This window comes from Procambarus clarkii, chromosome 83 (assembly GCF_040958095.1).
Source record: "Procambarus clarkii isolate CNS0578487 chromosome 83, FALCON_Pclarkii_2.0, whole genome shotgun sequence".
Classification (NCBI taxonomy): domain Eukaryota; kingdom Metazoa; phylum Arthropoda; class Malacostraca; order Decapoda; family Cambaridae; genus Procambarus; species Procambarus clarkii.
The window spans coordinates 2,860,618-2,885,909 of record NC_091232.1 but is presented as its reverse complement, the minus strand read 5'-3'; the positions used below and the strand labels follow the sequence as shown (position 1 = coordinate 2,885,909).

The 25,292-nt window shown below is 39.0% G+C and overlaps 1 protein-coding gene across 1 annotated transcript in view; it reads left to right on the top strand.

Annotated features, from left to right (window-relative positions):
• The window catches only part of LOC123768757 (carbonic anhydrase-related protein 10), a 295,413-nt gene that overhangs the window by 84,676 nt on the left and 185,445 nt on the right, over positions 1–25,292 (top strand). Inside the window, exon 2 of the mRNA XM_069316276.1 lies at positions 11,590–14,382. Within this exon, the coding sequence (XP_069172377.1) occupies positions 14,307–14,382 (76 nt within the window). The 5' untranslated portion in view covers positions 11,590–14,306. The remainder of the gene's footprint in view (positions 1–11,589; positions 14,383–25,292) is intronic.

The window sequence follows — 25,292 nt, the reverse complement described above, 5'->3', positions numbered from 1 at the left end:
CAATGGGGACAAAATTGTAGTGGTGCTCAAGGTCTCTATATTTTATAAAATCCGTGCAATTGCCAGTTTTCAACACAATATATATATATATTGCACAATGGGGGGACTCACTGGTGATTTGGATAGTATAGTCTCTCTCTCCTCTTAGCCCCATATTCCTCCCCTCTCAACCTCCCCATTCATCCCCTCTTCCCCTTGAACCCCTCATCCCTATTCTCTTGGTCCTCCTCCCCTGCCCATTACATCATCTCTCCCCGCCCCTGCCCCTCCCAGCCTCCCACACCTCACCAATGAATTATAGCTAAGTAAAGGAAAATTATGAAAATTTTTTGTTTGTTAGAATTTTGAGGATATGAGTGCATAGTGTTTAAAAAAAACATTTATTCCTTGTCCATTTTATAAGGTATTGCAAGATTCATTGAAAAGGGGTAAACACTGATACAAAAAATGTTAAATAGCACCTTTTTTTATGATTCTCTCGGGCTGTTCGCACACCTACAGCAATTACTGGGGAAAATTGGGTGAAGCCAACTCCAAACGTCTGATCTCCAAATTCGAACAGACAGACAGACAGACATATCCATTTATAAATATTTACAATTTTATATGTCCAGGCCGGTGGACATTGGTGCGATGGTAACGGTACTGTGTACGTTTAGGGATGATTCTGGACGGCATGGGTTCGAATCCTGTCCGGGTTAAATAGAGTTTTTAGTGATCTATGGCTTGCGTGTTCATGCAGTCTTTCTCACACACACACACACACACACACACACACACACACACACACACACACACACACACACACACACACACACACACACACATACACACATACACACATACACACACACACACACACACACACACAAACACACACATAAACACACAAACGCTGCATCCAAATATTGATGAGTTTAATAATTAGAAACTATGGCAAGGAACTCCACCAAAATAACGTCAGAGAACACTTGAAGAACAAATAAACAGGCATCTTTGCCTAGGATAAAAACAAAATAATATAATATATAATATAAACATATATTTTGTAAAACCACGTTTGACACAATCCATCGATCTCACGTCTACTGACCAGTAACCACGGTGACTTGGTGTTAAATTATGTGAGGAACTGAAAGACAAAGGGAACAAAACTGGAGACTAATGCACATAATATTGGACCACACGAGAATAAGAGACTATATACCTTTGACACTAACATGTAATGTATCACTGGAGAGGGGTGAGGTGTCCAATAATTAGACCGGTAACGTGATACTAATGCTCAAGAGGTCAAGGAGAAATGTGCTGAATTGCAGACTAATATCACCATCATGCTATCACGCAAAATGCTTGAGAAAAATCAGAGAATGGTTTGTGGAATATTGTGGTTAGAATTATACATTGTTAACAAACAGGAACAGTGCAGTAATGAAGGGAAATAACGTGTAAGGAACCTGCAGCAGTTCAATGAGTTTATGAAAACTTAGACAAGATGGAGAAGAATGTTAAGACTGCACTTGTCTAGACGACATAGAAGCCCTTAGCATAGAACGGTACAAACGTAAAAAAATCAAAGAACTGCTAACAGAGCCAGAGTGAGAGGGGAGGAGGATAGTGCAGATGGGACAGCCAGCGGTATCCCTCAAGGTTCTATCCTAGGATCTGTTCTGTCCTTGACTCCTGTCAACGATGAAGATGACTTAACCATGAAGGTAAAGTCATCAATATCAATTTTTGATGAAATATCAAAAAATCACAAAATCATTGAAGAGCTAAATCAGTGAGCAGAGCCGAGACCGAAGACTATAGACTCAAACTAATCTCATTTGCCAGTTATCAAATTGTAAATAATTTAGAGTAACACGTGCGTATGACGCTCAACTTATCGAAACTTATACTAGTTATCCGAAGCAGTGTCTATTTTGTAATGTATTTCACTAGTGATTCGGAATTTTGGAGCTGTGTTCGATAGCGCCGACATTAGAGTGTACTGAGTGCTAGAGCAGGTAGGAGAATGAACCAAGGCGACAAAGACAGGTTTCACACATTGAGAAATAATTCTTCGAATTTAGTACAGAAAAGTGTATGGCGGTGAGAATAAGGACATGAGACAGGGAGCCGACTTTACAGTTCACAATTAAAGGGGAACAACCTTCGATCATTAATTACAGGGAAAATAGTGAAAACTATATATAACACAAGTCTTACACAAGAGGCACATGCACATTGAACAATGAGATCGGAATACACTATATGGAATCATTCAGATGAACAAATCCACAAGGGCCGTGACGAGGATTCGAACCTGCGTCCGGGAGCATCCCAGACACTGCCTTAATCGACTGAGCTACGACAGGGTTAAAAATCATTCAGGTCATAATTCTCTACCTACGTCAGGTCAGTCTTCAAGATTAACTAGAAAAAACTTAAAAAAAAAAGGACAAAAATTTCCTCCAAGACGGGCCTCAAACTACGTGCATTAGGGATGAAGGAAGTGAGCTTGTAACAAGACTTGTAAGTCGGGGAATCATTGCATTAGAAAACCGACAGCGTGAAAAGCAGAGTCTCAGGACTAAACTCAAACCCTTCAAGCCTAAATACCGGAGTATACACAAAACCCCACAACCCTAGAAATGAAGAGTTATAAAGCAAGCTCACATTCAGGAAGGTAAATCACATACAAGATCACATACAAGTAGGAAGACAGAGGTAAAACAAGGACAAAGATAGCCATGACCAGATGTTTCTCCCCGCCTGTCGAGGCCTCCTCTGGGAAGATATAGTGATAGAGAGATAAATCTTTCTTGGACCGTCTCTCTGCCAGCCAACGAGGTGAGAATCTCCAATGTGAATCGAGAAGCACAGAGAACCGATTCGCGAAGATTTTGGTACTAATTCTTTTGCCATCCGATGTAGTCTCCAGGGCTTGTGACAGGATCTGTTAGTGTGCTGAGTGTGTCTTGAGCCAGTGGGAAAGACTTGGAGATATCTTAGGCCGGGATTTACGATGGGATCTTTGGTTAGCCTTGAAGTGTAAACACCCTGTCATGCAGGTACCTGGGGGTCATCTCTCGGGTGTTTAAGCGTGTAGGAAGTGTTTGAACCTTATGGTTTAGTTCTTGAGCGACCAGGAAGAGTTAAAATATTGTTGCGTGATTCTGATTGATCTGTGGGTCACTCAGTAGGTCACTGAGTGGCTGGATCAGAGGTAAGGTCTGTGGCAAGATCTCTGGTCAGCCCGTCCACCTAAGATTTGCCAAAGTCAATTAACTGTCTACTAAAGTGCCCTTCTCCTCACCCACCAGAGGACCCAAAAGAGAAAACGGGACACTATGTCAATTTCGCGAGCCACTACCATTTTCTAGTACAAACATTTTTGGCCTTAGATAGAGTATACGTCAATATACGACGTTCAATTAAAAGGTCAGACTGCTATGGCAGTGGAGCTTGAGAATGTATCGTCCTCTTGGATGACCTAGCGCCTTGCCCATCACCCTCACCTCATTCCTTATATATAACTTCTTGAACAATATAAACTTATAAAATTACCAATTCAAACATCGACTTTTAAATATTAGAATAATTAATAAAGTACCAGAGAGAGAGAGAGAGAGAGAGAGAGAGAGAGAGAGAGAGAGAGAGAGAGAGAGAGAGAGAGAGAGAGAGAGAGAGAGAGAGAGAGAGAGGGAGAAAGAGGGAGATAAGGGGACAGATAGGGGGAAAAAATAGGGAATAGAAAGGCGAAAGTGAGAGGGACAAATCCCTTCCCTCTCTCTCTCCCGCCCCGCGACAAAAATCTCCCACACAGGGCGTCGTCTGACTACTACAAGTTAACCATTCTTTTCCAGAGTCCGCCAGCCTGGTGATTGACTTTTGCAACTTTCCCTCCGCGCCTGTGTTTACCTTTTGACATTCCAGTCTTTCCCGTTATTGACTCTCCCCTCCTCTCTCTCTTTTTTATTATTTGTTCTGCCTCCCTCTCCTTTTCAGGGGAGTTTTACACACCCTCTCTTGATTGAGGGCCTCGACATTGACTTTTAACCTTTAGGGGTGTTTTAAGGGCGTTTGTAACGAAGGAAATACACCGAATTTGTTTCAGTGCTACAAGTCGAATTGGAGTTATATATGAAAGTTTCAGTGTCGTATTATATTTACTGATATAGTATATTGTAGTATACGTATATTTATTACAATATATAATGTCGTATTATATTTACTGCACTAAAACATATAGTTTGCTTTATTGATACTAAAATTCGCATTTACAATGTTACGATATGTAGCGTTATTGGTTTTTATTGTGTAAATGTACTAGATTTTTACCTGCTTAAATGAACAAATGGTGACAGATAGACAGAAGCAAACAACGGGGGTTAGACAGGCTGGCACATATAGGTAGACGCAGCTAATGAATAACAAGAAATTTAAGCGCAGACAGGCACCCATTGGCATAATCAAGCAAACAGCTACTGGCTGACATAAACAGTTAGACGGGCACAAAGAAAACAATCAAACGACAAAAAAATAATATCACAGACAGGAGGGAGCAAGCACAAGCTGTCAAAAACCTGTCGACACCGTAGCCAACACGAGACTGATGCAAAAACAGGAGAAGCAGACATTGGAGACAGAGGATCTTCACTCTATATAAGAAGTACCTAAGCAGTACCTAAGCTGAGGAAAATACAGAACCACATAAGAGGTAACATGTATCAACGTCTGGACATGTTACAAGCGAGCCTCAACAGGAATTAGTACCGGGAAGTACTTTGTTCTCAGTACTGGAAATTATGTGCCAGAAGAGTCTAACTCTTTGTTGACCAGACCACACACTAGAAAGTGAAGGGACGACGACGTTTCGGTCCGTCCTGGACGATTCTCAAGTCGATTGTGATGATGGACATGTTACAAGCACAATCGACTTGAGAATGGTCTAGAACGGACCGAAACGTCGTCGTCCCTTCACTTTCTAGTGTGTGGTTTGGTCAACATATTTCAGCCACGTTATTGTAACTCCTCGTCTGTAGTCTTACTCCTTCCCATCAATGTTTCCTGATCCCAATATAAATCTGACGATAACCACAATAGAAGACTGTAAGGACCTAGAAGACGGCCAGGAGAACGTGACAAATAATCCAATGAGATGCACGGAATTATTTATTTCTCTCTTATCTTCCACTTTTCAACCTTTCTCTATCTCATATTTCTCTTCCTTTCCGGTCATCCACCCCATTTTTTCTTCCCCCGTCTCTCTCTCTCTCTCTCTCTCTCGGCTTAAAAGGACTTCCCAATGATCCTCCCTTCAACAATTACACTATATTATTTATTTCAAAATGTCTCTCTTTCCCTTTTTCATTCTCTATCCTCCTTACGCTGCTTATCTTTACATTCACTTCTTCCCCCTTCCGCTTCTGTTCTCTTTCACCACTTTACTCCCCTAAAACCGCATTTTTGCCTTTACTGACTCACTTCATTCCACTGCTTTCATTTTATCTCTGGCACTCTCTCTTCCATTTTGCTTTCTTCTTCGTTTTCTCCTATTCGTTTCCCCTATCTCATTCACTGTTCCTCCTCTCTCACTTTTCCCCTCCCTCGCTCTTCTCTCTCTCTCTCAAGTCTCAATCTCCCTCTACCTCCCTACCTCTCTCTGATATAGGTGAATCAATGCAATCATTTCGAAGCATTTCTCAAGTATTCTCTAGGCTCACCTTAAGTCCCCACGCACTTAAGATGAGCTTGAATAAGGTTGGAAAATGAATAGCACTTTCCCTGGCTTTTCTGTGCATTGCTGAAAGGTTAACTTAAAATACATCTAGATGTTTTCTGAAAATTAACAGGAGACACATACAAATAGGCAGACACAATTTTCTTTGAAGCCCGTGAAGAGTTTTAAACTCCGGCAGCCTTATCAAAAGTTGGAATCAATGGGTCTCACGACAGGATACGGGAAATGTATCCGGCCTTTCTCAGTTTATCCCAGACTTCGAGGCCTCATTCGGTGCTCTACAACTGGTGAATACTGCATGTTAGGTAGATGTCTACCTAACTAACATTTTGACTAACTCCGGCTAACATTTTGATTTTTTTCTTCATGGTTTTTTCCTTGGGCAAGAGGAAAGATTAGAGATATTTGTTGAAGTAAATTCTTATTATATAATAGATGGGGTGACTTGGTGTGGCCGGGTTTCTCTTCCTTTTTCTCTCTTTCACACAATATGGCCCTTCTCTCTTTCCTTGTCCCCCCCCCTCTCTATTCCATTTTTCATTTCCCCATTCTGCTTCTATCTTTCCCTTCTTCACCTTTCTATCATACTTCCTCTTCGTCCCCGGTGCTCTCCTGACTTTTTTCCCTCTCCTTTCTTTTCCACTCACTCTCTAAATCTCTCCTTTATCACGTCTCTTCCTTCCCCTCTATCCCATCTCATCCATCTCCTTCCTTCCCCTCCTAACACCACCTTTCTTTCCCTATATAATTATCATATTCCTTTCTCTCTTTCCCTCTTTCTCTCCTTCCTTCTCCACTTTTGTCCTAATCTCCCCTTTCCCCCCTTCCTCTCCACCTTTTTCCTTCTATCCTTTCCTCTCCTCTCTCTTCTATTATCCCACCTCTTCCCATATTCCCTCTCCCTTCCTCCTCCCCCATCCCTTCCCTTCTCTTTCACCTCCTCTCTCTCTCTCTCTCTCTCTCTCTCTCTCTCTCTCAGAGAATTTAATATAACTAATTATTTATTAACATTTTAAGGCACATTTGCATTTTTGCCTCAATTCTATAGTCATTAGCTACGGATACTTTAAATTCTCCATCTCACAGGATGGTTATAAGGGGGCATGTGATCAGTAGTCTGCACTGGCAAACTTTGGGTGCATTATGAGGATATCTTCAAGAACACGAGAGGTAATAAAGTGCTGGCAGTGCTCCAGGTACCTCATGCCTGGAGGTACTGAATCGTCTGATGATAGCATGTTAAATAATGTAATGTGTAAGATTATTATCCAGTTCCCACTCACAGAGTTTGCACCTGTAGTGCTCAGGATTGGGAGATCCGTCACTTGTAGCCACCTGCCACAGGTAACCCAATCTGATCCTGGCCACCACTGTGTTGCACAGTCTTATGGACGTTTAGTGTTGTCTGTATAAATACGTTTCGAATCGAAACAAATCACAACTTTGTATTTTGAGGTATTTTCAGGCCTTTGAGAGTCAGTAGGTTATCTCCTAATGGACCTGAATGTTTTGGAACAGTATAATCTTAACAAGAGAGATAGGGATACCTAGCTGTAATTCAACTTCATCTATGTTACATGTTAATTTGTCTGCAATGTCTGATTCATCATGTTGGGGTATATTTGTGTGAGATGAATTTCATTCTAAAGGCACTGTAAACCTTTTATTTTGTCCAGTGGTAAGGATATTTATCATTGTTATTATGAGGCCCTTGTTGTGGATCTTGCAGGAAAAGTTTTCAAGTGCTTTAAGACCAGACTTTTAATAACAGAAAATTATTCCTCACTTACATAATTTTTTTTTTTTAGTGTAGTGATAACTAGTTGCAGTACAGATAGTTTTGGTTGTATTGATTTCAGCCACTCATTTAACCTGACACTGATAGCCTGCATGTAAATATTATTTCTATAAAACGTAAATGCTGAAGTAGTTTGTCCTGCTAACGATTGAACTGAGTCAACGGAGTAAACGCAATGCTCATGAGCATTGAAACTGCGAAATAAGTCTACGGAAAATACAGCTTTTATTTCCGACTTGATCTTGAAAATCTTAGCGAGGGATCACTTTATTGGCCGATATTTCTTAAAGTGCACTGAGGCCAACCCCGACTGGCCTGTGACATTCCCATACCCACTATGTGTCGTCTTGCAAAGTTATGTGAGGCTAGCCCCAAGCATTTGCCCTCCAATCTCGGACACACAAACATTCTCTATTATAGACAAATATATTTGAGTTTGAGTGAGGAGCATATACCCTTGGGTATGATATAACTTTTTAAATATTGGAAGGTAAAATGGCATGATTTAACATGTTCCTTAATGAATATCTCGCAACATTTTTTAATAGTTTGCGGACGCTAGATCATGTCATTCCTTGGAGAAAAAACAATATTTTGTTTTCCTTTTGAATGTTATTTCGTTTTAATAATAATAACAGAACCTGCTACCCCCCCTATCTTACCCCCCCCCCTCCCCTCCTTCGCCCTATCAGACCTTATTCCTCAATAAATAAAAGAGTTGCATTATTAAAAATAACTATCGCTGTTCTGAATAAAATACACCTCGAATATACAACATTATTTTGTAATGTCGAGAATTTGTATTTTGAAATTATCACATTAAATCAGTTATTAAACGACCCCCGCCCCCCACACCCACACATGCATTTGCTGCTGCTGCTGCTGCTGCTGCTGCTGCTGCTGCTGCTGTGGCTGTGGCTGAGTTTGATGCTATTGTTGCTGTCGTTGTTGCTGATGCTACTGTTAGTTTATTGCTGTTACTGCTGTTTGGAAGCAGTTGTTCTTACAGATATTTGCGTGTTTCTCAATATGACCGGAGAAAAAAATGGTTTCTAAGTCGAATTTTGACTATTTTGTCTAAGTTTTTCTTCACTTTGGAAGGATGATGAAAAATTAACTACCCAACGCTCATTTTATACTTCTAATGGACGTGATGCTTGACGCTAAAAGACACGTTTCGCTGAAGTACTCCTTAGCATCTTCGGAGGCAGAAGGAAAGTGAATACAAACAGGCATGAACAATAGCATGTAATACATAAAAGTGCAAAAAAATAAAGAGATTAGGCAGTTACCCTGGCGAGGGGACTATCTACCTTATGGCTACCTTGTGGTGATTCCAGGGATCAACTTCCCCGTGACCCGGTCTCTGACCAGGCCTTCTGCTAAAGCATTCTGATTGGTTGTTTGAAATAGTAAGGGTGATGCAAATTAGTCATTATGTCTTTGGTCTAACAAGTGGCAGCGCTTAAGTGTAGGTGGACTTTATAATTGGATATGAGTACTTGATGCTGCGTACTTTGACTATGACTAATCTCCCATTGTCGATTTCAAACACTCCCAATGAATTATCCACAATAACTTATACTACAGCCATTTGCATAACCAATATAGAATTATCGGTTTCCTCCGAACCTGTTGCCTAAGGGGAGGTTCCTGTGAGGTCAAAGCAACTATAAATGGAATTAATTAGTGTTAATAAGATGTTCTGGGTATTATAACTCTCTGTTGATCACTGTACAACACAAACTCAGCTACAATGACGTATCAATTCGATTATATCTGCACTTAGCATTGTATTCTCCGCATGAGTTGTATAATCCATTATACTTGCGTTTGGGTATACATTTAGAGCTTTATTGAAGTAAAAAGGGCAATGAAAGAAATAACAACCTATAACAAATCTTTCGAGTTATCTTTAACGATAACTCGGAACTTTAAATGAAGGAATAGAGGCCTATATGTATATATTCATTAATCTTATAATAAACTGAAACAAATTGAATTAAAATGTCTTCAAATGCTATCTGACTGTGCGTCTGTAACCATTCACCCAGTTTCATCTACAAAAAAAATGATTTTTAGAGTAGGGATGAGATATCATTGGACTGGTAAGAAGGGGAGAGAAATAGGCGGAAATTGATTGAAATTAGAGAAGGAAGGATGGAATTAGAAGGGGGGAAAGTGCCAAGCCATTACGACTATTTAGCACTGGGAAGGGATCAGGATAAAGATTTAAGGATTGGACGGGGGAAAGGAATGGTGCCCAACCACTTGGACGGTCGGGGATTGAACGCCGATCTGCATGAAGCGAGACCGTCTCGACTTGTGAGGGATATGGTTGGGTAGTTTTAAGGATTGGAGCGGCAGGGATGTTCAAAAGAATGGGTAGTGATGGTGTTCAATTGAGTGGATTTTGGAAAAGTTCAAAATATAAGGTAGATAAAGGGATTACATAGTATTGGGTGATGGGGAGAGTGGGGGAGTATAGGTGTATATTGGAGCTTATATGATATAGCAATATGATATAGCTTATCGTATTGCTGTTTATTGAGAAACTTGCACTTAGTTTAGCACTTAAGTTTATTAATGTATTGATTAATGTGATGGGCTATCTTGCGGGGACGAAGTGTCTGTCGGTCTCTCTCTCCCCTCCCATTCTCTTTCCCTCCCTCCCTCCCTCCCCTTCCCTCTTCCTTTCTTCTGTTCTCTCTGGGCAAAAGATGCTTGATAAACCTTCAGTCAACGTTATAGACGTTGACACAAAGTAATCTTTTTTTTAAGGATCGTTTTCGACGTTGATTCAACGTCGAAACGTTTGATCAAACGCGCACACACACACACACACACACCATATATCAGTACAAACGACGTTGCAACCCGAACGATTAAAAAAAAAAAAGGCTATGCCAAACCATTTCCTCTTTCGACAATTTTCCCCGTCTAAGACCGGAAGGAGAAATGCTGAGAAGAGCCGAAACTGACTCCATTTACCAGATTAACAAACGCAACGTGCCGGGAGAGAAGAAAATTCTGCCAGGGAGGAAAAAAATAGCAAAAAAGTAGAATCTTTAGCGCTGAAATGAAAGAAGATCTGAAGAGAGAAAATAAAGATTGTTCTTGCTTCTTTCTTTTTACAGTGTGTTAATTTTCGGTGAAAGAAAACACTTTTTTTTCTTTCATTATGGCTTTTCCTAACGCAACCTGGCATTAATTTTACAGAATATAAATTTTTTATATTCTGAATTAAGTTGTTATTAATTAATAATTCATGTTAAATTATTTAATAAGTCATTAGCCAAATCATTTAACAGAAACTGAATGCCATTGACCATTACATTTCACTCATTGCGTTATTGTTTTGAATTATTTTAATATTTACAAATTCAGTGAAAAAAAATACAAGTAATAATTGTGTTGAGTTTTACTCAGAACCAGAAATTAACGAGAGACTTGAAGCCAGTGTGTATGAGAGAGAGAGAGAGAGAGAGAGAGAGAGAGAGAGAGAGAAAGAACGAATAACGGCAAAGAAAATTTTCTATTCATATATTATTTTATAAATTTATCATATCATGAGCCCTGAATCGATTGCTTGAAGCATTGTGCTGTGGAACGGACCATATAAGATTTGACATATAGAGTAGGTTTGGGTCAAGAAGTGGGATGGCGTGGGACCGGGATAGTACTCATGGGATTTTTAAGTAATAAGTGTTTGTAGTACACAAACAGAAAAGTGCAGAACGTAGCACTTCTTATTTATACCCACCCACACTAATTGATTATATATATAAATTATTTATATAGGGAAATAAGTCATTCATATATTTTATCCTGCTGTTTTCATATAAATATACACACACGCGCACTCTTACATTCACACACACACACACACACACACACACACACACACACACACACACACACACACACACACACACACACACACACACACACACACACACATTCTCACACCAACAAACACATTGACCCGTTGGGGATATCTATTAGAATTGACACAAAAACCATCTCTATCCATCTATTTATATAACATATTTGTCTTTTGCAGTGTGGGCTGATACTATTGAGAACCCAGACGAGGAGTTGCTTGCTTATAATCCAAGCATCACAGGACCAAGAAGGATAAGATAAATCCATACTATCCACCCCCCAAATCTACCTTCGGCAGATATACAAGGTTAAGATCCCGAAAATTAAATCCACCAACAAGAAATTATTAAAGAAAAGACATGGATTGAAATCTTCTTATGGATCACGCAAGACGATTCGGACAAGACTTAGTCATAAGAAAAATATATCGTGTGAAAACGGAGATATAATTTAGGAAGACTTCTAGGGACACAAAAACGTGGAAGAAGGCGAAACGTCGGACACGAGACGTTAAGGGAATTGGAGGAAGGTTAGATGGTAACTTGACAAGGATGAAACATCACAGATTAAGATGTAAAATCCCTCTGGCGAAGAGTTCCAGCAGCAATGTACCCTAACATGGAACACTGCTATAATTATCCATTCTGCTATTACTACTACCGATACAGCTCCAATAAATACTAGTTCTAGTACTCGAACTATACTAATAGTATTCCTAGTACTACCAATACTGTCGTTAGTACTGCTGCTACTTCTACTACTCCTGCTTCTTCTACTGCTTCTACTACTACCACCTTGCCAACCAAGGAAGTGATATAAGACGATGTATTCCTCAGACGTAAGTGGCACTTGGCAACACAACTTAACACTCAAAGGTTGTCCTCGACCAAGTTATCTCTTCGTCTTGAGTATAATGTTCGCCTCCAATGAGCTGATGTGAGTGCTAATTTCCACAATAGACCTAACATCATGATATCAGGAACGTTTTGAACTCTGCAAGTAACACATACAATATTTCATTGTTGTTCAATGTTACAAGCGGACGACCCTGTACTATATGAGGGCAAATAAGGAGCTTAATTAGCTAAACCTTAAAACGGAATCAGATGAACAAAAGATAATAAAAACTTCTAAAATACGTTGAACTGATAACAAGTTGAATAAATTCAATTACTACTTCATGAAAACTAGTAACAACTATATAAAATATTGTGACATTAGCTTAGTATCTAATTGCAAAATATTAATTTTGATATCAAGAAATTTACCAGTAAGATAAAAAAAATTACATATACTACTTTTCATAGAATATATATACTACCTTTCAGTTTTTAATATATCAGGAAAAATCTAAATATCCCAACAGTGAACAGCAGGAACTTCAATATATAGCAATGACCTCCTTATGTTCCACCTCAATGTGGTCACATAACATATAAACGTGGGTGAACAATTAGTTCACAGAGAGACGTTATGAATTAATATCATTCCAAGCTGAATCGCAGCTAATCTGACAAAATTACCGCATATCTGGCCTAATCGGCAACATAGCTGGCCTAATTAGCAGCATATCTAGCATAATAATTAGCACTAATATTATTATTATTACTATTATACGTGGCCCAAGCTATGTGTTCCAGTCCAGTGTTCCTGTACAATAATGACCCAGCTAAATATATCCAGAATAACCGGCGTAAAAGCTAGAACATCACGTTTATACATGAATAAATAAGCTATCAACAAAAGCTAAAGCAGATTCTCTCAGTATTTCTTTATCACGAGGAACGAGAGGAAGAAAATCCCAGCTAAATACCAGGGAGGGATTACAGCAAATTTCTAACAAAGGAACTAAATCCCAAATGAGGCATTACAAACAAATGCCGGTGATCTCTAACCAAATCCCAGGAAACGATTGGCAAAACGTCCCAGGGATGGGAAGCAAATATATCCCAGTGATCGTAAACAAACTTTTCCAGTACGGGATATCAAATATATCCCAACTGAAAAATAACAGATACACTCTTGTGAATAAGTAAATATATCCCAATGAACAATAGAACACATCCCAGCGAGAGACAAGTATATCCCAGTGAAACGTAAAAATATCCCATTGAAATATAAACATATCCCAGTGAAAGATATATCCCAGAAATAAATAGACATGTCCCAGGAATAAATAAGCGTATCCCAGTTAAAGAAACATGTCCCAGTGAAAGAAACATACCCCAGTGAAACAAACATATCCCAGTGAAACAAACATATCCCAGTGAAACAAACATATCCCAGTGAAACAAACATACCCCAGTGAAACAAACATATCCCAGTGAAACAAACATATCCCAGTGAAATATCCCAGTGAAACGTAAACATATCCCAGTGAAACGTAAACATATCCCAGTGAAACGTAAACATATCCCAGTGAAACGTAAACATATCCCAATGAAACGGTAAACATATCCCAGTGAAACGGTAAATATATCCCAGTGAAACGTAAACATATCCCAGTAAAACGGTAAACAAATCCCAGTGAAAGAAACATGCCCAAGTGAAAGAAACATGCCCCAGTGAAACAAACATATCCCAGTGAAACAAACATATCCCAGTGAAATATCCCAGTGAAACGTAAACATATCCCAGTGAAACATAAACATATCCCAGTGAAAAGTAAACAAATCCCAGTTAATGAGAGCTAGAATACCCTCCCAAAGCAAAAATCTGAGCAAATAGAACATCAAGGATCCAGACAATCTCCCAAGTTCAATACCCCAAGCAAAATCCCTAGATGCTCTGACGTCATGGCAAGGAATTAAAGGAAAATTGAACTTTTTTTTTTTTGTTTTTTGGAGGTGATTAAATATTCCTGGAAGGCAGGAATCCCAGGGAGATTACCCCACCATGGCCTCCGGAACTGACGTCGCATTCTGCTGCGTCTTAATGCTACTTTCCCTGTCTAGGGACTGTTTCTGCTCGGGTGAGTATGGCTAAAAGTGTGTTTGAGGGAGAGAGAGAGAGAGAGAGAGAGAGAGAGAGAGAGAGAGAGAGAGAGAGAGAGAGAGAGAGAGAGAGAGAGAGAGAGAGAGAGAGAGAGAGAGAGATAGATAGATAGACAGATAGATAGATAGATAGATAGATAGATAGAGAGAGAGAGAGAGAGAGAGAGAGAGAGAGAGAGAGAGAGAGAGAGAGAGAGACAGACAGACAGAGGAATGGGAGATTGTTGGATAATAATGCCTCAGCAAACATTTTTGTCCACTTACTCTCTAGTTCTCTTTCCCATTATGTCTGTTTCTCTTTCTCTCTCTCTCTCTCTCTCTCTCTCTCTCTCTCTCTCTCTCTCTCTCTCTCTCTCTCTCTCTCTCGATGACATGTGTCTCATTACATATGTCGCGAGACATTTTTTATAGCTTGTAATGGTGTAGTCTACTTGGATATATTTCTACGTGCAAATGTATTTCCTTCCTTCTCTCTCTCTCTCTCTCTCTCTCTCTCTCTCTCTCTCTCTCTCTCTCTCTCTCTCTCTCTCTCCATCACTTTCTTTCATCTTAGCATCCCTTGCCTCTTCCCTTCCTCCGCCATCTTAGCCTTTTTCTTTTCTTTCCCCTTTACCTCTTGGGATTTTTATCTTATTTAAATCTCATCCTCATATTTACCCATGAAATCTGTAGACGTCCCAATGGCAGTAAATAAGTGTTGCTAGTTGATAAGCTGTACTAGTGGGTGTACTAGTGGCTGTACTAGTGGCTATACTGTTCCTCCAGAGGTTCTGGGTTACCTGTGCTTGCGCAAGAACTCCTAGTTTCTCCTCCTGTTCTCTTTCTCTTCCTTCTCACCTTCTCTTTCAGTTAGTTTCCCTTATCTTTGTCTCACTCGATCCTCAGACTTAACTAATCCTTTAGTACCTTCCCACACACTCGTATGTGAAATAATATATATATATATATATATATATATATATATATATATATATATATATATATATATATATATATATATATATATATAGATATATATATATATATATATATATATATATATATATATATATATATATACTTCGATTGTGTGACAAAATGTGTGAGGAAGGAGATGGAGAGAAAGGTAAAGAGAGACACAGACAGAGAGGAAGAGAGACTGTCAACGAGTGAGAGAGATAGGAGATGAATAGAGACAGCTAGAGACAAGGAGAGAAAGAGGCAAAGAGAGAGAATTAGAGACAAAGTGAGAGAATTAGAGACAGAGAGAAAATTAGAAACAAAAAGAGAATTAGAGACAAAGTGAGAATTAGAGATAAAGAGAGAGAATTAGAGACAAAGAGAACACAGAGCCAGTCTCCCCCATCAACCAGAAACATTCGTGTTTCGTCACATAAAACATTAAATCCCCCTTAATTACTCCAGAGCCTAACAAGTCACGGACACCAGAGTAAAATCTACTTCAGATATATTTTTCGAAATTCTCTGAGGTGGTTTAATACAAAATATTAATTTAGTATAGAACTGTCGTATGTGGAAAGCACTTAATTCTAATTATATTATTTTAATATAATTTTTGTATGTTGTTATATTAAACAAAAAATTTAAATTTTTTGTTTAATATATTTTTGGGGAATTTTTTGTATGTAATTCTTCATATAAATGAGAAGCTGTTTCCACGAACGAGATTGATCAAATATTTTATATATAAAAATAGGAATATACATCTCTATATTAATGTCTATTTCTATCCATTAATATAATTCTTGTCCATAATACTTCTCATTAATGCTCTGTATCTATTTAATAGAGACTTTAAATGTAACTGAGAGGCAAACAAAGAATTTATTCCCATTTCTAAACACAATGTTTGCCACAACTAGCAAAAGTTATTGTTGAGACGTTTCGTAGCTCTACCCATTGAATCTCTATTTAGATCTTCCTCTCGAAGCACAGAAAATAGCTTGACCTTTTCCACAGTAAACTTTCTTATCCACATCCTTCCTTATCCTACCATTCTCACACAGCTGGATCTTCCATGATACCACTACAATCGACTACGATAATCGACTGATATCGACTACGGGCTCACCATAGCCCGTGCTGCTTGGAGCTGTTTGTTCCAGGTAGCAAATCTTTAACAACAACACCAACAACAGCTGGATCTATCTTGCTGCACTTTTCCTGCACTGAATAATACAAATAATAATAATTCTTTCAGTCAACGTATTTTATCTCTCGGTCCGTCGTCAATAGAATACAACAACAGTCAGATAAAACCTAACGAATATCCTTCGTCTTGGACACGAAACTCAGTCCCATGAACCCCAGGGCGCGAGCGAACACGAAATTACAACCGCCCTAGACTCTAACTTAGGCTTTACATTCCACTTAGGCATTACATGCCACTTATGCATTACGTGCCACTTACACATTACATGCCACTTCTTGACCCACCTCCTGTGTTATGACCAACCTTATCTATCCTTTCAAAATAACTCCTAAATCCCTGTTAATTATACGTGTTCTCGTTCACAAATTTCCATGTTATGTTATACCTAATTTCTTTCTAATAACTGTTCTTTAACCCACTTGTTTTTTGTGTTTATTTTCTACTTATTTTCCCCAAATCCGGAAGCGCCCGCATGTATACAATGATTTTGGGAGAAAAAGAGAGAGAGAGAGAGAGAGAGAGAGAGAGAGAGAGAGAGAGAGAGAGAGAGAGAGAGAGAGAGAGAGAGAGAGAGAGAGAGAGAGAGAGAGAGAGGGAGAGAGAGAGAGAGAGAGAGAGAGAGAGAGAGAGAGAGAGAGAGAGAGAGAGAGAGAGAGAGAGAGAGAGAGAGAGAGAGAGAGAGAGAGAGGGTCCATGCAATATAGTCTAGAATATTGTTGGGGAGTTATTGGTGTTATAGAGTATCAGAGATCAGCTCTGAGAAGGGGAAGAAGTTCATTTGCAATGGGGATGGAACACCGGAGGCAGCAGGGACATAGTGGAAGATCCGGTGGCTACACGAATCACTACATGGAAGCTGAAGGTGGTTTTGTGTTGATTAAGTGAACGAGCAAGAAAGGGGTTTCATGTGTCTTTTACAGAATGGTAGTAGAGGTGTACAGGTATGGCAGGGAGAGAAAGAGAGAGGGAGAAATAAAGAAACAAAGAGAGAGAGAGAGAGAGAGAGAGAGAGAGAGAGAGAGAGAGAGAGAGAGAGAGAGAGAGAGAGAGAGAGAGAGAGAGAGAGAGAGAGAGAGGGGTGGGGGAGAGAGGGACAGGGATAGACGTGGTGGGGGAGGGGAGAAAGGGAGAGAGAGAGAGAGAGAGAGAGAGAGAGAGAGAGAGAGAGAGAGAGAGAGAGAGAGAGAGACGGAGACAGAGAGACAGAGGAGTGAGAGAAAGAGAGATAAATAAATAATATTAAAAATAATGGTCTCCGCGGACAAAATGAGCTATAAGACTGAAATTCTGATAAATTTAGACAAAATCAATAATGCATATTGTGAATTAAGCTTGAAGACGTAACATTAAATGAGCCTTGAGTGATGTACTCAAAACGGGCGATTTTGAATGACTTGCAAGTAAATATATTTTTCGATCCCGTCGAACTGAACCATTTGAGTGTCTCCCTGAATGGACTTATAGCTCCAGATTATCAATTCATAATATTTACATATTCTATAATAACCACTCACAATTCTTAAAATATGAATTACATGCAACTTCTGATACGAGAGAAGTAGATGTATATATACAAATGTATTTTCATATGGATAGAACTAGTTAATATTGTTCACATATGGTTTATATATATAAATTAACATTGTAACATCTGTGTTACTGGCATCATTCTGGTGAAAAGCCTCTTATGTGCTCGTTTCAGTGTTCCTGCGAGCCACACACCTGCACTACCAACCAACTCGCACCACATGTGTACATTTCTCCACTCATGTTACATATGTGAAAGGATGTTGTAGGGTATTTATATCCAATCATTAGGTATTCTCTTTGTTAGTTTATAATTAAAAAAAGACGGCTCACAGACCATTCAAATTTCTCTGAATCGCATCATAATTTAATTAGTCTGAGAGAGAGAGAGAGAGAGAGAGAGAGAGAGAGAGAGAGAGAGAGAGAGAGAGAGAGAGAGAGAGAGAGAGAGAGAGAGAGAGAGAGAGAGAGAGAGAGTGTATGTGTAGCAGCATTTGAGTGGCAATGATATCAGAGATATGGATCATGCCCCAGTCAGCCTGTCATGATAAGGATCATGATAAGCCCCGGCCAGGTAGGCCTGGGATTGATGCTGCAACTCGTCCTTATGACGGAACGTCGCATTTTGACGTATACTCTACCTAAGGCCAAAAATTATCGTACTAGAAAAGGGTAGCGGCTCGTGAAATTGACATACTCTCCCGTTCTCAGTTTTGCGTTCTCTGGCTGGTTAGGATAAGGGGACATTAGTAACGGATCAGCAGTGTTAATGTGTTAATCCTGGCTTATGTGTTAATCCTAGTACTCTTTATTCATCTTCTTTCAACATAGCTTGCTGCATAGTCTATTAATTATATTTTAACAGATTAATTAATGTGTAAATAAATTAATGTTGTAATTGAATTCAATTAATCATTTACAGTGTAGTGTGATTAGCTAATTTTACTTGAAAATTGTTATAGATCACTTGAAGCAAGTAAATTTTTTTCCGAATTAAGAACTGACACTGAATAAGAGGAATGTATCGTCATTGGTAATATATTCCGGCTATAGTGGTTTTCTTACTTAGAATTTTATTGGTTACCCATGTATGTTTCTATATTATTTATAATTATAGTAGTGTTACGTAATAATATTCCTCTCTTTGCCTTAATTATTTGTATGTCCTGTGTTATGCAACATGAATTACTAACTCTCAGTTCACTACTGATAGCTACTGTGAAATCTACCCACCTCGATCAACTAAAGTGTAAATAAGGGAATTAAGGAAAGTGAAAATTAAGTGTAAATTAAGGAAAGTGAGATGTAAAGCGCCACTGATGTGCACTTCACCCCAGGAAAGCGAGAGCAGTTTTACTCGACTCAGTGATAAAGGCTCACAGCAAGTATTAGTGATCTTCAACAATCGTAAGATGCATCATAGGAAAGTAAATGAGCAGCATTGCAGTAGCAGGAGCCACCCACATCTTCACAGACGGATCGGTGGACACAGAATATGGGAGTGCTGGCGCTGCTCTTTGCACGGACAGGGAACAGGCATATTGGAGACTGGGAGGACCAGTATCATCAACCCAAACTGAGCTGCTTCCCATACAACAGGCATTTGCATGTGTGATTGGACAAAACACTCAAAATGCACTCATACACACAGACTCAAATGCTGCAATTCAAATATTAGGAAAATGTAGTGGAAAGACAACGTGGAAATGATCACCACCAATTTGTATCTAGGAGCAGTAGCTAAAAGCCAAAGGCTAACCCTAAACTGGATCCCATCCCATGTTGGAATCCCATTAAATGAGAAAGTCGAGGAAACCATTAAATTGACAACTCGTCATCCAGTGATCCACAAAACAATCCAACCCAGCCTAGAGTACATAACAAATACCATCACCAAACAACTCTCAACAAAGCTCATCTACACCAGAGAGTAGCAGAAGGTTCGCCCTCTGCAATATGGTATCTTCAGGCCACCAAGTTAAACAGGTTAAATATCCCAATATGAATCCCCAGGGAAATATAAATTCGGTTATACAGACTACGTCTAGGTTACAGATGCAACTGGGAGATTAATGAACCCAGAGAGTGGGAATGCATTTTCTGCTAAACAATCACAGAAAGGCCACTACTTCACTATCTCCTGGAATGTCATGACACCAACGACCTTAAGAGTCCCTGAATCTTGCAGTAGCCATCCTGAAGCCATCAACACTGCCAAAAAATGGTCAAAAAATGTGTCCAGCAGCTTGCCACCCTCATAAATACTGTCAAGTAGTATCCTTCCCAGCGATAACAGCCAGATGATTTAAATGCGACCTCAGCACACAGTAAACATTCACTCAAAAAAAAATCTACCACTTACGGGCTATTCATGCCCGTGCCACCTCTTAGGTGACAGTCAATCAATCAAGGTCAAGCTGACCATTCTAAGAGTACAAGTTCATGTTGACCAGCGTAGGAGTATAAGGTCAGGTTATCCTAATAATAGTAGAGGTGTGACTGACAAGCCAATTCCGTTGTTATACTGCTTATTGGTGAGTTAGATAAGCTGTAAGCGAACAATTTCTGAAATAATACAGTCAGTAAATATCACGAAAGGTTTCGGTGGCTAATTGAAGTCGTATAAACACATTCAATATCCCACATGAAATTAAATACCTGCTTTGAAAGAATCAACAGCCAGTCAGTTATTAGACTACGAGAGGGAGAATTTAATACATCTGATCTTTCATCTTCCCTCTGACGGTAATCGCCTAAATTGAAGATTAAATTCAATTATGTGCCAGTAAAGGTCACCTTGACATTCATTCACCATTCCCAGTAATCCCAGCCGCATTTCAGCCTCGCTTTCAAAGATCAGCTCTACTATTACACTCAGGTGCTCTATATGACCGACTTGTTTTGAAAAGTCAATTCAGATCAAGTCTTTTTCCATGACTTCTCGAGCCGCTTCGTGTGTGTCTTATCAGTGAATTTCTTCTCGTCCTCCTTCCTCTACGGCACTTGATTTCAATCAGTCTTGTTACAGCGAAAGTCCTAGAGACGCCCTCTATCCCCGGGGGTCTTAAAGGAGTCCTGTGGCGTCGAAAGCTCGAATGGGAACCTGACTTGCCGTTAGCTCTAGTGAGGACCTTTGTAACTCAAGATCTTACATTTTGAAGCTTAAGATCCTTAAGATAGCACTAGGGACCCTAATAGAGATCTACAGCATCAAGGATCCTACTAAAGACTTACAGGAGCTTCCTCTTCCTTTCGGTGGTTCTCAATACTAATTCAAGGTCGTGTATTTAACTAACAGCATGAAAGAACAACAAAAGGGTTTGTGCTTGGGGGATTACTAAGTGAGCGGGTTCGAATCCTCTTAATGGTTTCATACAGACTTTCTCACTGACCACGTCATTTGTAGCAGCATCCAGCACTGATTGTTCCCTCAACAGCATCCAGCACTAATTTTTCACTCAACAGCATCCAGCACTAATTGTTCACTCAACAGCATCCAGCACTAATTGTTCACTCAACAGCATCCAGCACTAATTGTTCACTCAACAGCATCCAGCACTAATTGTTCACTCAACAGCATCCAGCACTAATTGTTCACTCAACAGCATCCAGCACTAATTGTTCACTCAACAGCATCCAGCACTAATTGTTCACTCAACAGCATCCAGCACTAATTGTTCTATCATCTCCCGCTTCTATCACGCCATCTCCAGTGGCCAGGGAAGATCTCCAAGTTTTGCGGCACTGTCACAGGATAAATGTCACAGTTAATATGGTGTCACAGTTAATCTGATGTGTCCAAATGTCACAGTTAATCTGGTGTGTCACGCACACACAGAAAACTCTATGCTTTAAAGTATTTCTTTGTCATTCTTTGATGGTTTTATCAAAAAACATATATTTGCACAATTAATTTTACGTATAGTTAAAGCCGAGTTATAGTATATAACTATAGGGTAGTTAGGGTAACTATATATAGTATATAGCTATAGGGTATAGTTAAAGGCGAGTCTCCCAGACCGGGCCCCAAGGCGAGTCCTCCCCCCTGACCAAGAGGAGTTAAGAGCCAAGCTAGGAAACTTTTTTTTTGTTAAGCCCTTCAGTGACTTGGAAGGAGGTCCCGGAGAGACTCACAAACTACACTACTTGTTGTGAACTTTTCGCAGCGGCTTTTATTCTGTGCGACGATCTTTAAAGTGACAGAGTGTTATCTGATATGTGGGAGATAACTGATATAGGCTATGATGCTATCTCTTCCATGGTCAGTGTTCAATTATGTCTCAGTTTATCCAGTCAAAGCGCCAATAACCGAATGCATAGAACCTTCAAATGGATATATATATATATATATATATATATATATATATATATATATATATATATATATATATATATATATATATATATATATATATATTTATATATATATATATGTGTGTATATCACGAAAATAAACACGTGATTAAGAATGTGACAATGTCAGACCACGGAGGAAAAATGAAACAGGAAATTTCCTTAAGTACTTTCGTATATTAAATACATCTTCAGAAGGTCACTTCTTACCTTCTGAAGGACCTTCTGAAGATGTATTTAATATACGAAAGTACTTAAGGAAATTTCCTGTTTCATTTTTCCTCCGTGGTCTGACATTGTCATATATATATATATATATATATATATATATATATATATATATATATATATATATATATATATATATATATATATATATATATATATATATATGCAATTGACGATCACTAAACACTGATCATTTGTATGCGGAAAATCCACAGAGAAATGGGAAAGACAGATGAACGTTTCGGCCGATCTGGGCCCTTGTCAACACCTGACTGATATCTGACCTTTTGATACCTAAAATAACAAATCCTGAAAGAACCACTCTTGTTGTTGAATATTCAAAGCGAATACCCTCTACCCTTCATTTCAGTTCCAAGTAACTTTGATGGATCAAAGTATCTCTGATTTAGACTCTCTATTACAAATAAGATGCAATCTGAATTGCAAATTATAAATTGTCAGGTCAAAGTGTCACGTCTGAAATGGATGAGATGAGTACAATTGACTCATCACGTCCACTGACGTTTTGACTCATGAGTCAAAGCGTCGTGAGTCAAATGTTCCATCGTATAGAATATTTGTGAGTACAGTTTTGTATCTCTCGTACTAATAACTAAAATATAATATATGGTAGAGAAAGTATTAGTCCCTTTAATGTTATAGGTTGTAGAACCAGTATTAGTAGCTACGGTGTTATTTCTTGGTTATAGGAACAGGGCTTAACAATAGGTGATAGCAGAAGTGTTAGTAGTAGTGATAGCAGGAGTGTTAGTAGTAGTGATAGCAGGAGTGTTAGTAGAAGTGATAGCAGGAGTGTTAGTAGTAGTGATAGCAGGAGTGTTAGTAGAAGTGATAGCAGGAGTGTTAGTAGTAGTGATAGCAGGAGTGTTAGTAGTAGTGATAGCAGGAGTGTTAGTAGAAGTGATAGCAGGAGTGTTAGTAGTAGTGATAGCAGGAGTGTTAGTAGTAGTGATAGCAGGAGTGTTAGTAGTAGTGATAGCAGGAGTGTTAGTAGAAGTGATAGCAGCAAAGGGAAAAAATCGGTGGTAGCGTACCATAGCACCTGGTGGTGGTGCTAGAAAAAAGCAGGTTTGTCCTCAACCTGCTTTTCCTAAACATATTTGCAGGTCTCTCTCACTCTCCCCTCGGGTCAAGTGAGGGGAGCTTCATGGGTGGGGAGGACCGGCTGGCGGCACATCTGCTGGGTTCAACGGTTTTTTTCCTCGGCTTAAGTTTATGGGCTGTAGTGCACGGACGGAGAGTGAGAGAGAAAGACTTGGTAGAGTCTTTGCCCAGATCTTTTTGTATTTTATCCCTGCTAGTTACACCTGATATTCTCAGCTCGGATATATATATATATATATATATATATATATATATATATATATATATATATATATATATATATATATATATATATATATATATATATATCCGTTTTCAGTTGCATATTGTCCTGGGGACCATTCAGGCTTGTTCGCATATATATATATATATATATATATATATATATATATATATATATATATATATATATATATATATATATATATATATATATATATGTATATGTATATATATATATATATATATATATATATATATATATATATATATATATATGTATATGTATATATATATATATATATATATATATATATATATATCATATAAAGTATATCAAGTATCACCTTTGGTTGTCTTTATGCTGACTCTTCGCCTCGGAGAGGAAATCATACGGCATCTGGAGGATGCTTGTGAGGCTCTCACATAATTGCTCGTATATACTGTCCTATCCAACCACTTCCTTTTATTTCTTGTTTTCCTATTAAATCTTACAGAAATTATAATTAAATCAAATTATAAATTAATTTAAATTAATTATAACCGAAAGAGAAGAGCTCAACCCCCGCAAGCACAACTAAGTGAATACAACTAGGAGAATACACACACACACACACACACACACACACACACACACACACACACACACACACACACACACACACACGCGCGTACACACACACACACACACACATATTGACAAACACCCTCATATTCGCACAATGAATTTTTTTAGGTTTGAGTAACGGGTTTGCACCCAATACGTGATTCACTGAAAACATATATATATATTTCTTTTTAATATCATCATTGGCTGAGCACAAAAGGAAATACGGATTTTATTGCTGAATAGCCGCGAAAAGGAGGAAACTCTATTAACAGAATTCCATTTTAGTTCTGGTCCGTTAGCTTTGAAGTGACTCGAAGTCCTGATCATATTGGACTCTATATGTGTTTTTTTCTTTGTGTGAGTGATGTACATGGCCTACAGAGCCTACCTTGTGGGGTCAGCATCACTCCAAGCACAAACGTCGTTTTTTTGATATGTCGTTTAGTTAGGGAGCCGGTCTGCCGAGCGGACAGCACGCTAGACTTGTGATCCTGTGGTCCCGGCTTCGATTCCGGGTGCCGGCGAAAAACAATGGGCAGAGTTTCTTTCACCCTATGCCCCTGTTACCTAGCAGTAAAATAGGTACCTGGGTGTTAGTCAGCTGTCACGGGCTGCTTCCTGGGGGTGGAGGCCTGGTCGAGGACCGGGCCGCGGGGACACTAAAGCCCCGAAAG